At 43.5% G+C, this 14,098-nt stretch overlaps 1 protein-coding gene across 5 annotated transcripts in view; it reads right to left on the bottom strand.

Annotated features, from left to right (window-relative positions):
• ATP11C (ATPase phospholipid transporting 11C (ATP11C blood group)) overlaps positions 1-14,098 on the bottom strand; it is a 219,053-nt gene that overhangs the window by 53,562 nt on the left and 151,393 nt on the right. For all 5 annotated transcript variants that reach the window (XR_013277047.1, XM_077489893.1, XM_077489767.1 and 2 more), the window contains exons 17-18: positions 13,914-14,017; positions 2,415-2,596 (exon numbers count right to left, since the gene is read on the bottom strand). Coding sequence is in view for 4 of the 5 variants with exons in the window: in XM_077489893.1 (XP_077346019.1) it covers positions 2,415-2,596; positions 13,914-14,017 (286 nt within the window). In the remaining variant the exon portion in view is untranslated. The remainder of the gene's footprint in view (positions 1-2,414; positions 2,597-13,913; positions 14,018-14,098) is intronic.

Here is a 14,098-nt window from a genome sequence, read left to right as displayed (position 1 = left end):
TTTTAGAAAGAATTAATAAAATGCAATTTTTTTTTTGCAGTTTTGAGCCTGTAATGCATTGGGCCAGTGATCAGCAGATCGTTGCTGCCATGCAGATCTGCCAGTGTATCTGTGTGTCTGTACATCCCGTACGGGCAAGCAGATACAATGAAAGGAAAAAAAAAATAAAAATCAGTAAACTACTATGTTGCTCCACAGCACCGTGGTAGCTCATCGAGCACTACAAGCCGACAGCCACAAAGGACATTGGAGAGCTGTGTGAATGAATGACGCGCCCGTGTGGGCGGAGCCCTGCATGGCCGTGCCAATTGCAGCACAGCGGTTGCAGCATTGGGAACATGTCACTTGTTCCACCTAAACACGCCTTTCACACAGAGGTGATTTTGCATGAAAAGTGCATGAAAACTGCTTCCCATTAAAATCACTGGATGCTTTCACACTGGGGCGGTCCGCTGGAGGGGCGTAAAAAAAAAAACAAAAAAGTCCTGCAAGCAGCATTCTTGGAGCATGTTTGAAGCGCTTAAAAAAGCGTCTCAAAACGTCCCTCTCCATTGAAATGAATGGGATGCACTTCAAAAGCGCTGGGCAGTTTTCAAGCGCCTCAGTGTGGAAGGCGTCTTAGAATGAGTTGAACATGTAACATGTTCCCAAAGGTTAACTTATCCTTTAGGCTGGGTTCACACTAGTGCAAATTGAATGTGGAATTTCTCCGCATCCAATTCGCAGGACAGGAGACTGTGACCGGCTCTCAATGTAGCCAGTTAGCACATCTATGAAGCGGCTGCGGAGCGAATTGCAGAGGTCCTTTGTGTCTTTGGCACCATTTCAGGTTCCAAAATTCAGGGATTTGTCCCTGAAACTGAGAACAGGGATGAACCGGACCCCGTCTGCAGTGTGAACCCAGCCTTAAAGGCTGACAGCGCTCAAAACAGATATAGTAGTGTCGCATGAATGGTAGCAAGCAGGGCCAGTGCTACCACTAGGCGGCCGCTGGTTTCCCTACTCTCAGTCTCTGTGCTATGTAAGTTTTCGGTACTGTATTATAAATACCTCTGTAATAAATGTTATAACCTATAGTGGGTGCTGCTGGGATAAGGCATGCACATCTAGGGGGGTGCAGGTGATGCCTCTGCTGCTTCTTACTCAAGCAGCCGCTCTGTAGTGTCATTATAGAGGAGCAGCACTAGACATGTCCTGATGGAACGGCAAACATCCCCTGCGTGCCTCTATGATCAGTGCTCTCTACTGCAACCTCATGCTTCCTCTAGTGCCGGCTTCTGTCACACTGATGCTTGGGCAGAGGAGGTGGATTCAGAGGTGGATTGATTGAATTGGATCAATGCTCTGACAAAGGGGGTGGATTCATGGGTGGAGCCAGGGGGGTGGCAAAATTAGGTTTCGCCTGGGGTGGCAAAAATCCTTCCACCAGCCCTGGTGGTAAGCTAAATCTCAGTCCAGCCTCTTAGAGTTTTTGGTGACATCACTGGTAAGATGCTGTCACCTCAGTACCACGCTCCTCCCAAATGCTGGCATCACGCTTTGCAAATATATTTCCCATAGAGCAGAACAAATAGCTGATGAGCAGAGCTGTGAGAGACTAAAAACTCCATACTGGAAGAGGCAGAAACATACTGTGATGGGAAACTTACACTGGCATCTCTGAGGCCTCTTTACAAAAACTTAGGAAAACAAAAGAACAAAAACATGAGCTGCTGCTAATACAGACAATAGAAGGAGACCTACTTGCAATAAAACACATTATGGCAGGGGGCCCAGACAGGTTGCTTGCTGATGACATCAGCATCTTTTAGTCTCACAGTGTGAAGCAGTCATTATTTTTTAGGTAATTAGGCCTTAATTAGGGACCCCTGGCCTAGAGTCCCAGAGTCTGTCTTGGAGTAATGTTCCTTTGGATTCAAGTCTATTTCTCCCCAAGGGTCCCCTAGGCATATACCTCACAAAGAGAAGTGTTCCCTTAAATGCCAGGGCCCATAGTCAGTAATCAAGAGGCTAGCTTTCAGTCCCCTCCAAAAGCCCCTGTCCCGGGTGAGTCCATCACAAGCAGGGTCTGTCTGGATGGCTTGCAGTAGAAAATCTGGATATGTCTTTCACCCTTACATACAAGTAAAAAGATAACATAAAAATAAAATACCCTATTTATACTAAAAGCATAGTGGATGCCTATACCAGGCTGCAATTTAAAACCACCAACAAGCATTGCATTTACAGGCTCAATGAGGCATGACAAATGTTCTGTTCTTAGTAGTTAATTCAGTAGCCCATATTTTGTATTTCTAGAACTCTCTAGCAACACTGTAGATAAGGGAGATTCAGCTATAACGAATAGCCCATTGTGTTGTGATTAGGGGTTTAACTTTTTTTTTGTTATCTAAACTTCTGCGTTAACCGCTTACCTGTCTTCTACTGCAGTGGCTCCAAGTAAGTGCATATCATCTTCTATGTCATCAAACACTCGGGCCAATTTCTCTTCTCTATCCTGCAAAGCCATTTTTGCGTCATTTAGCTGCTTATTCATTTTGTCATACTCCTCTTGAGTGAATTCTTTAAATGCCACACACAGGGTACGATATCCATCCTAGAGGGAAAAAAAGGGGGGAAGGGTTGGGGTTTTAGCGAGTAATCCTTCACTGGAACGTGACATCAAGATTTTTGCCTGGAAGCATTTCAGGGATTCCTGGCAGCATCCCCTATGCAATCAGACTGAACCTAACCACTCCAGATTTAGGTGTTCCTACTAGACTTGTGCACAACGGAAAATTTTGTTTAGCTTCGGTTCGTTATCATTTGTAAAAGAAATAATTTCTTTCTGTTATATTTGTTATGTTACATTAATATGTTTTCGGATAATTCGTTATCTCTGTAGTGTCGATATTCGTTATACCGAATCATGTCAAATTAATTTGTTATATGCGCTATAATTTCGTTCATATTTATTGAAACTCGATGTGTGTATATATATGTGTGTATATATATATATATATATATATATATATATATATATATATATATATATATATAAAATTTTTTTTTTTTTTTCGTGATAATGATTACTGTAGTTTGGAAATTGTTTGTTATTGAATCTATTAACACACACACACACACACACACACACACACACACACAATGACAATATCTCTTCTCCTCTGCTACAATACAACACCCTTCTCATTCAGTTCTCAGGAATGCACTTTGCCAGTAATCCAACCTCCAGCACAAAATGAATCAGCTGATTGGACTGTAAGATTTACTTTGAGTTGACCTTTTGTTTCCTTATATCTTTAACGAATAATGTCAAATTCATTCGTTATAGCCGCTATAATTTCTTTCATATTCGTTATTTTTTTATTCGGATGCATCCAAATGTCGGAAAGATGCAAAATTCGGCTGAATTTCGATTTGTTACAAAACGAATTGCACAATCCTAGTTCCTGCACCATGGCCTCCCTAACTAATTTCTGGTGTTCTGTACACGGACTCGTCATCATCTATTCACAACAAGCATTTTCTCTCAAAATTTAGTGCAAGCTTCCTGCAGTTACTGTCTCGTCTCCCCCCCCCTTTCTTTTTGTGCTCTGTAGAGTAGGGGTGTCCAACCTTTTGACCTTCCTGGACCACATTGGAAGAAAGGGCCACACAAAGTACAAACTAACAAAAAGGATAGCTGATGGGCAGAAAAAGTTGGGCAGATTAGAAGTTAGCGATCAATGATACAGTACCTAGATCTGAGTAATAAAACTTATTTTTATAATAAAAATTTTTACAAAAAAAATGAAGAGGGCAACATAAAACAGATGCGATTTGTAATTTTTGAGAAATTAACACATCAATATATGGTTGAATGAATGTAATAGCAATTTTCAAGGTGCTGATATTTCGGTTCTAATTTTGCCCTTTGTGTGCTTCTTCCTTAAAAAATAAGGATATATAGGTTTCTGACGAAAAATGATAATGTGATAAGGAGTGATTGGGAAGAGTGGGATATTTTGTCTTTGGTAAGATAAAATGCATCAAAGTGCAGTAAAGAGACGCTGTCAATTTTTTTTCTGGCCACATGTGTTCGCCAAGTGTAAACACATTTTTTTTAAAAGAAAACTGAAAAATCAACATTTTTAAGTTTATGAATTTGCGTTGGACCACATTCCCAGCTGCCATGGGCTGTAGGACGGACACCCCTAGTGTAGAGTAAATTATCTTACCTATATGTACCAAACAAGAAAAATATGATCATTTTACTCGCCATAATATTATTCTGGAATCCATTCAGATACATAAGAAGTCATCAACTGTCATGTTATATTGCAGCCGGCAGAAGGTCACCTGTATACTCACTGTATGACAGTTCACAATAACCTCCCCCTACAATTAGCACAACTTAGTTTTGTAGCAAGTAGTACCAAGATCTTAGTCAAACACAGACGGCTGGGACTTGTGTCTCTTAATGAATTCAAAATAAAGGATAAGGTAAGTACAAAAAAAAGTGATTTTCTTTCTTGTCCACTGAGGGAAGCAAGAAGGCATCAAAATGTGGGGATGTCCAAAAGCAGTTGTCCTAGGTGTGGTTGACAACAAACAACTAACAAGCCTAACAATCTGTGGACTACCTACAGTTATAGAGTAACCTTAAGTACCCATGTTCGAACACCAGATAAGGTTGCTGAATCCCCCCCCTCCAGTAAGTGGAACATGGTAACAGAACACTTAGAAAAAGGACAGGAAACTATGCTTGAAGAACAATCAGAAGGGTCACCTAACTGGCGAGGAATGCATCAATATGTAATTGAAACCCCAAACCATAGACCAAAAACCTGGTCAACCTGATCCATCCAGAATGGTGGAACAAACAAGAATTTCCCAACAGGGAAAGACACAATCTGAGTAGTGTTCAAAAGGAATAAAGAGCTTCCTTTGAAAAATCAGGAATAGACAGAAAAACCTAGTACAATATCCTGGTTGAAGGAGGACCAGATTGTGCATATCGCTGGGCCCCAAGCCTCAATTCATGTGATTCCATAAGGATCAAAAGGGACAAGAAGCTGCATAATTGGAATAACTGCCAGAGCAGACATTAACCTCAGAAAGACGATAAAAAAAACCCTGAGGACATAGGTAAAAAAACACAGCAAGATCTCCTGCCCATCTTAGATGGTAGAAACATTAAAGGACTGTGACTTTGTTCTATGGTATCGGGAGACTTTTTTCAGGGAATAATGCTAGGATATTGGAGGAACCACCAGTTCTGGGACCCCAACATGTAGAACAGGGAGGGAAAGCTCCCTGATGACATGACCTTTCAGGACGAACCTGAACCCCAACCTATACAAACTGAATAGCCAGGATGGGAATTACCTGTTCACCTTGGATTAATCGTTTAATCTTCTGAGAGACTTGCTACACAACAGCAGACAAAGCTCGAGGTGGTATCAGATGATGATCCTCACACACCATTCTCCTACAACAAGTGAAAAGGTGGCAATTCCCTGGCCAAGGGACAAGGAGCCAATTGTGAGGAAGCTGTAGATTATACTTCTGCAGAACCATGGTGGTTTCGAGCAGCTTACCAGGTTCCAGACAAATCTTCAAGCTATTTGAAACTTCAAGAAAATGCTGTCCACTAGGGCCCACGTTGACTGCTTTCTCCACAGGTCATATAAGTGTCCCACAATGGGGATGCCATACAAAGGCACTAGTAGGAAACACATGGGTGTTCAGAGAGCTTTAACAAAGCGTGTCCGAAGTCACGTTTTGAAGCAAGTGTAAACTAGCCCTTAAGAGCTTCAAAACATGGCTTTGGACAGGCTTTCTTCAAGCTCTCTGAACACCAGTCAAAGATCCCGTCACTAAATAAAATGGTTATCTTACAGTCCTGTTTACACCTTGCTTTTGCTTGGTGCTTCGATGAACCTTTGGTGGGGCTTTAAGGGAGCTCTGCCATAGACTTCTATGGAGGCTTTGAAGCACCACTAAAGCTACACGGGGTATCATTTTTGAAGCGAAGCAGAAGCAAAGCAAAAGCAAGGTGTAAAAAGGACTGCAAGCTAACCAATTTTATTTAGTGACAGGAGCTTTGATTAGCATTCAGAGAGCTTTAACAAAGCCTGTCCGAAGCCTTGTTTTGAAGCAAGTGTAAACTAGCTGTTAATGTGTGTTGAAGCAGAAGCAAGGGTAAATGTGCCCTTAGGGTGTGGGCTGGGGTCACCCTTTACAGTAGGATAATTCCCTCGGTGTTTAAATAACAAAAACAGCTGGCAGTCAGCGAGAGTCAAGTGATCAAAGTCACTTTAGACGGGCACACCAGGAATGGACCAAAGATCAAAGTTCCACTTGGCTCTTTGCAAAACAGGAGCAGCAGCAAGAGGAGGTTTCACTGATGCTGAATAGTGGAAAAGAGTGTTGAACACACCTAACACACTCCACCCTGCTGATCACATCAGGGCTCAGTCCCTCAGCATTAATTCCTTATGCAGTAGACTGGCAGAGAGCAGGATACGTAAACGCAGACAGCGATACAAATATTAAAAGTAGCACAGGGTAAGTCTTCAAAGATAGGGCAAACACTAGAGGCACTGCCAAAGGCTCTGAAATTGGAAAGTGCTTTGTGGATAAATTGCAACCAAGACAGAGTCTGGAAAGTGCCGTATGTGGAACCCAGTGGCCAAAGTTCACTTCAAGGCTAGCCATGAAAACATCCAGTCCAGCAGGGTGCTGTCGTAGCAGTCTGCAATCCACGCTGAGAATGGGCTGCATTTGTAAAGTCCAGCTCTAGAACCAAAGTATAGGGAAAACTAGATCGAAGAAATGCTCACAAATAACTTTTCCAAACAGAGCTGAAATAAAGACATCTAACCTGCTAGGACACTGCTTGCAGGAGGGGCTATGCTGGACTGGCATACAATTTTTTGTTTTCCAGTGTCAACTCCCCTTATGGGTGGCAATATACCCCAAAAGTTGATAACTTCCCATTTTCCTCAATGGCCAAGAAAGACAAAAATATTACAGAGTAGGAAAAAAAAAAATCACCTGAAATACGGTATTAAAGCAGTATTAAACCCCCAAACCAAAAATTGAATATATTGTGGCTTACCAATCACAATTTTTCTCTGTTTTAACCTGGTAACATGGACAGCAACACACCTCCTGTATTAGAGTGCCCCCACTCTGGATGAATGAGAATAGGGGGCACCTTTGGAAAGCAGCATTATCAGTCTAGGGGGAGGGAAGTGTTAGAGGCACTAGCAAATTTAAATACACTAACAAATTGAAGCCAAATTCCAGCCACACTAAGCAGTTTTAGCAACAGTTTTTTTTTTCCTATTGGGATAAAGGTTTTACATAAATTAATAAAAGTTGATCATTGTAAGAACCCCTCTCTGTGGTAAATGGTTTTCCTCATCCCTGTAACTGCTGCATCTGCAGGCAAACATGTTCTTTTGGAAAATGACAGACTTGCAGGCCAGATTGCCAGGTGAAAATAAAGGAAAGAAAGCCTAAACAGAACCCCAATACAACCACTATATCTAAGAATTGGTAAGCTGCAATACAATACCACCATTACACTGAAATGTTACTCTAAAGCCTCATACACACGATCGGACTTTGTACAAACTTTCCCGTGGACTTTTGTACAAAGGACGTAGTCCATAAGTTTGTATTGCATACACATGATCAGACTTTTTGACAACAAACACGAACGTAGTGACGTCACAACGTACTGATGACACTTCAAAAGAGGACGTTCAATTACTCCAGCGCCACCTTTGGTCAACTTCTGTATTGTTGTCTGGTCTTTTGCATTGGTTCTGAGCATGCGTGTTTGTACCTTGTACAAAAGTCCAATGGTTTTGCGTACACGCGATCAGACTTTGCTCCATCGGACTTATGTTATCAAAAAGTTTGTCTATTCGCACAGCCAACAAAAGTCAGATGAAAACTGAAAAAGTTTGTCCGATGGAGCGTACACCCGTTGGGATGTTGCTCCAAAACAGCTAATTTGCATGTTTTTTGTCAAAAAGTCAGATCGTGTGTACGGGCCTTAACAAGACAGCAGAGCTAATTGTATCAGGGTATTACTAGTCCCTGGTGACTGCATGCCTGATCTTTACAATCCTCCTACAATGTGAAAAGCAATCAAATATACAAAAAACAGAATGAGCAAAAAAATAGTTTTATACTTTTGTGTGTTCAAAATACAAGGAAATACATGAACACACATGAAACAGAGCAATTTTATACGGTTTTTCTTTCACAAACTGTTTAATTAGAATATTTTTTTTGAAAATGTCAAAACAGGTAGAACTGTTATTGCTTCATAACAATTAAATAGATACCATAAGCATCCCTATATGTAATTTTTAAGTGCAGAACTGAATTTGATTGGTTGATTAGGCTCCACAAACAGTTCTGAGAAAACAAAGCCCTCCTTGTGTGAACAGGGATCAGCATGGATCCTGACAAATGTCTCTCTCTATTTGACAGAGATGATAAATGCAGCTGGTTTTAATCAACATGGGAGCATCTATAACCGCATTCACTAAAGGCTGAATGTCTACAATTACAACTGTCAATAGTACAGCCATTTTCCATAGAGTAACACAGACTCTAACACAAAGGTCGACGTTTTGTACCTAAATGGTTTGTGCTGCTCCAATTTGTTTACGCATTCAGATTTTGTCAGAATAAATAGGGGCAATGGACAATACAAACAGCTCTTATGTTTGGATAAAAGTAGGCTGTTAATTAGCAGGATGCTGGAGTGGAATGGGATGTCAGGTTGCTACTAGCAGCCAATTCAATTTTAACTACCAATTCCTAGTGTAGCTTAGAAAAGATATCTAGTTGTAATTGGTAACAATTGCACTTTTCCTTTCTTCACCAACTTATCCTGCCTTAATGAGCTCACCAAGTCCCAGTGAACTGATTAATACCTTAGGCATAGACAGCTGCCTCCACTCACACATTTACTACATAAAGGTAATGCGGTGTGAAAGCTGAATTTCATTCTTTTAAAATTGACCAATTTTAGTCCTCATGCTGCTAGCATTAGTAAATAGATTAAAAAAAAGCATATTAGATTTACTTTTTGGAAACTTTTTTTTTTTTTTTTTAACACATTTCTCTGGTTACTTCCTGGTTTCCAGGCCTAAGAAAATAATGTCATACCTCCCAGGAAGAGGGGTTTCTAAGCCAAGCACACCCTTCTGCCTGCATACCTGAGCTAAGAGTAGGTGGATTCCAGAAAGTAAATGCTTCATAAATCATCTCCCCTTACTCAAGATGGCCATGGCCAGAAATGCCAGGGGGATTTTCAAAGGGATTTCTCAGCAAAGCGAAGCATGGAGACATGGATGGAAGGGCGAGTTTGCTCTGAATATCGAAAATGAATTAAACAGGGGTTTTGGTGCTCATATGCAGTGTAGTTCTGCTTGAATATCCATAAGCTAGGGGAGTGGCCTGACTATGGAGGAGTGAGGACGTGCATCTCCTCAGCTCCATGTCCACCACTGCTTCATCATCAGCACACAGGGACGATCTCACCCCCAAGTGGCATAAAACCTATTCCAGGGACGGCGGGCACTCTCCCAGCAGTTGAGGGTAGACGGGAGCCGGCAGAAGCAGCTTGAGGCTTTCTTCAGCGGGACCCACAGATCGGGACATGAGGCTTCCAAGATTGCGCTGACAACGAACGCTTCTAAGGCTCCAAAGGCTGTGGCCCAGTAGCAGAAACTCGTGGCATCAGTGAGTGACTCTGCCCCCCCAGTCTCATCGGGGCAGACCTCTTAGAGGATGAGGACATTAAGCGCCACATCTGGTCTCTCCCCACCCAGGAAGACCTAGAGAAATTTACCACCAGGGTGGAGAAGGCCTTTAGGCAGGACATAGTCCAGCTAAAGTCTGACACCAGCCAACTGGGGGCTAGGATGGAAACCTTGGAACAGAGATTTGAGGCGGTCCTGCCTGCCCCCTCTATGCTCCAGGACAAATGCAGCACACAAGATCAGAAAATTGAGACTTTGTGTCAGTTGGATGACTTTGAGAACCACAGCTGGCAAGAAAATATCCACATTCACAGCCTGCCCAGAAGCCACGGCCCCTAAAGACATTGTCCCTACACTGGAGGATACATTCTGGGAAATCCTAAGGTTGCCTGCTACAGCGCACATTGAGATTGATTGTACCCACAGGGCACTCAGGCCTTCTTCCCAAGATGGGGATAACCCTAGGAATGTAATTTGTAAACTTCACAAGTATACGCTTAAGGACCGTATTATGCAAAAAATGCATGGGAAATCATACTTAGACTTTGATGGAGCGCATCTTTTCTTTTATCAGGACATTTCCAGGTGTACCCTCATGCAGCGCTGAGAGCACTCCGCCCCCTGCTAGAGGCCTTCTAAAAGGCAGGCCTGCCTTATCACTGGGGCTTCCCCTTCTACCTCCAGGTAACCAAAGATGGCAGACAAGTTACACTGCATAACACGGATGACCTCCCACACTTCCTGATCTCCCTGGGACTGGAACCAGTTGACTTTCTGGACTGGAAGGGATCAGAGGATCACCCCCTCATTCAACTCCCTCAATGTGCATGGTCTCTGTTCTGCATGCAAGCGTAGAAAGCTGTGGTGGAGTTGAAGCGCTTAGGGGCACAGGTGGTTTTTCTGCAGGAGGCGCACTTCATCCTTCCGGTCGATGCCCAATCTGCCTACTCACCTGTGTAGCCAGTGGTTTTTGAGCAACTCACCAGTTGCAAAATCCAGGGGCACGGCCATTGCAGTACACAAGTCTTGTCCTTTCCAGGCCACTGGGAACAGGGTGGACCCTCAAGGCAGGTACGTTTTCTTAAAGGGGACTATCACGGGTCAGAAGTTCACATTTGCTACTATTTACGCCCCTAACAATAACCAACTTACCTTTATATACAAAACCCTAGATAGCTTGGCAGAATTGAGAGAGGGCTCTTTGATTTTGGGAGGCGACTTCAACGTTAGTCCAGACCCAATGCTTGACGCTTCGCACCAACGTTCCTCTCATTCCCGCGCTTTCCTCAAGCACTTTCGCAGATCCCTACAGACTCACCTTCTGATAGACAGCGGGTGAGCTGGTGAGTACCTCCCCCCTTAGATAGGGACTATAGCTGCTACTCGAAGGTACATGATGTCTAAACTCGTATAGATCGCCTCATCCATTGAGAATATAACAATCTCAAACCATGCCCCAGTGACAGCTACGCAAGCATTATTGTCTGGCAATCATAGAGCCGGTCGTGGTAACTGAACGAGTCCCTGTTGGACGATGTTGCAGTGGTTTCAAGAGTTACAGATGTGCTGGCCCATTACTTTAAAGAGAATAACACGGAGGGTATTAGTAAGGGGATTAAATGGGAGGGTCATAAAGCGGTGGTGAGGGGGGGGGGGGGGCTGATCTCTTTGGGCTCCAAGCTCAAGAAAGCCCATCAATCTGACTGCCACAGAGTACTTCAGGCCCTCCAACAGGCAGAACTTCAGCATACATGGCAGAGACCAAGGGGCTCTGACTGAAGTGAGAGAACTATTCCTACGCCTACTAGATCGACAGGCACATAGACAACTACATTACATATCGCATAAATATTATGAGCACAGCAATAAATGTGGCCGAATGCTTGCAAGGGCTCTCAGGAAGAAACCTGCACTGATGTATATACATAAGTCATAAGTTGCGCCTATCTTCTGGTGAGCTCTCGGTCAGGTCCTCTCAAATCGCCTCTGGGTTTTGTGATTATTATGCCGCCCTTTATAACTTAGGCTCTGACCAGACCCCAGATGCTCAGACAGCAAAACTGACTGCCATTCAAGCTTACTTAACCACTTCTGGCCTTCCCCCACTGGCTGATGAACAGTGCTCCACTTTAGAGTTCCCCATTACCCCTACTGAGATTGAGTCAATGGTGAAGTCCTTGCCCAGTGGGAAGAGCCCTGGCCCTGATAGGTACACCAAAGCATACTACAGGTTAATCCTACCACTGCTGTTGGAATCGATGTGTGGCTACTTAAATTCTATGGCAGATGGCACCGCAATTGCCCCAGAGGCCCTGTTGGCTACACATCTCAGTGATCCCCAAAGACAGGAAAGACCCTACTATACTACTATATAACGTGGATACAAAAAAAATGTTAGCAAAATACTCGCGACCAGACTTAAACACCTTATACCACTTATTGTTCACCCTGTGGAGCAGGTGGCCTTTTTTAGGCCCTGGGTGGATGATGGTAATGCCAGCTGTGGTAAGCTTCTGCAGAACAGTAAATAGCTGCCCTTTGAGACCTTACAGGAGTAAAACCTTTTTATAGCAGAGGAACCAATCCCGCATATCGTCTCCGAACTCTACCAACCGATAGGCTCTGTCGCTTCTGATGCCAAGCCCACTGGGAATGGGATTTGGGGCTCGTCTTCACCCCAGTCAAACTGGCCCACATCTACCAACTAACTTGTTCCAGCTCTATCGATTCCAAAACTCAGGAAACAAACTAAGTTTTTGTCACGTTGGTACCACGTACTGGCGGATTTAGCATTAATTTATCCATCTACTTCAGACCGGTGGTGAAGGGGCTGTGGACACAGGGGCACACCCTTGCATATCTGGTGGGATTGCCCAATCATTAGACCCTTTTGGGAGGACATTAGGTCCCAGATTAAAGACATCATGGACCTGGACGTCCCTCTCTCCCCAGTTCACTTCCTTTTGCACATTCCTCCCATGCAAGTTAGCTAATATAGAAAAAGCACACCGCCTCATTTATTGAATGCAGCTAAGCAGCTGCTCCCAATTTATTGGAAGCGACCACAAATCCCCAGCAGAGAGAAATGGAGGCATAAGGTGAGTGAAATAAAGGAAATGGAGGAGGACTGGATTGCCACCTGCAAGGGAGCCGGGAACGCTTCTACAGCACTTGGTCAACTTGGTTGGCAGAGCTGTCCCTTAGGCGACACCCTCTACAATTAAGAACAGAGACCTAACTTAGATGCACGTGGTAAAAAATGTTGTCAGCTACTTACCTAATTTTGTTATGGCATTAGAGGCTGGGTGTAAGAGGTGGTGTTAAATGCAAGATTCAAGGTATGTTCCTGCTCTTCTATCTTCCCTCTCTTGCCCCCTATACTTTTCTTTCTACTATTCCTCCTTTCCTTGGTCCCCTGACCAATAGTCTATCATTTGTTTGTTTGGACAATGGGAAGTAGGTACTAAGCAGACGTGCTGGCTGGACAGGCAAGCTGGAAAGTATGTCGCTATGGGGCAGACTGACCCATCCAGGGTTGGCATAGTTTTGTCCCCATGGAACAAACGCTCTGCCTCAGGGTGGCCCTGGTATTGGTGGCGTGCATGGGGGCGATCAGTTGGAGGCCTATATTTGCCCCCCTCCCCTTGCGCTCCGTCCGGGAGACCCAGCCCTTAAATCCTTTTAGCACACTGTAATTGCTTGTTGTTTGAGAGGCCTTTTTGAGCACATAAATGTAGGCGGCAGGGCGGTTGGGGTCCCCCTCGCCCCCTGCCGCCGCCCTGCTATATCATTGCTGAGCCTTTTATACTTCCTGCTATAATACTTATTATACCATTATTTGTGTTTTATACTTTGATATATATGACTCGTGCAACATATGCTTCTTATGCCAATGGTGATGCTCTTTAATATGTGATGCCTTGTCTTTAATAAAGATTATACAAAAAAATATCCATAGGCTGTGGGAGATGTGTGTTTGGATTCGCCCAGGAAGGGTTTTTTTTATTTATTTATTTTTTAATTTTTTTAACTGTAAGCAGTAGTCATGTAATTGGAATGCTGTATTACACACCTGTGATGTGCTTGAATAATAATCACACACTCCAGTCTAGGCATGTACAGAACAAGCGCTGGACCTACCAGAGCATTCTGCTCCACGTGTACCTTAACCCGCTCAACATCCTCCCGAACCACTCTGTTAAAAACAGAAGAGTCGGCTCCTTTGCAGAAAAGGAAAATCTGCCCTGAAACAAAAAGAACACATAAAAGCACATTATGTTATGGTAACCTGGAATAGGTTAGCTGACACCCATGTAAACATAGCC

This window comes from Lithobates pipiens, unplaced genomic scaffold (genome assembly GCF_037356315.1).
Source record: "Lithobates pipiens isolate NorthernLeopardFrog02 unplaced genomic scaffold, aLitPip1_a1.2 Scaffold_1, whole genome shotgun sequence".
Classification (NCBI taxonomy): Eukaryota; Metazoa; Chordata; class Amphibia; order Anura; family Ranidae; genus Lithobates; species Lithobates pipiens.
Note: the sequence above shows the minus strand (reverse complement) of the source record. Positions and strands in the feature narration are given on the sequence as shown.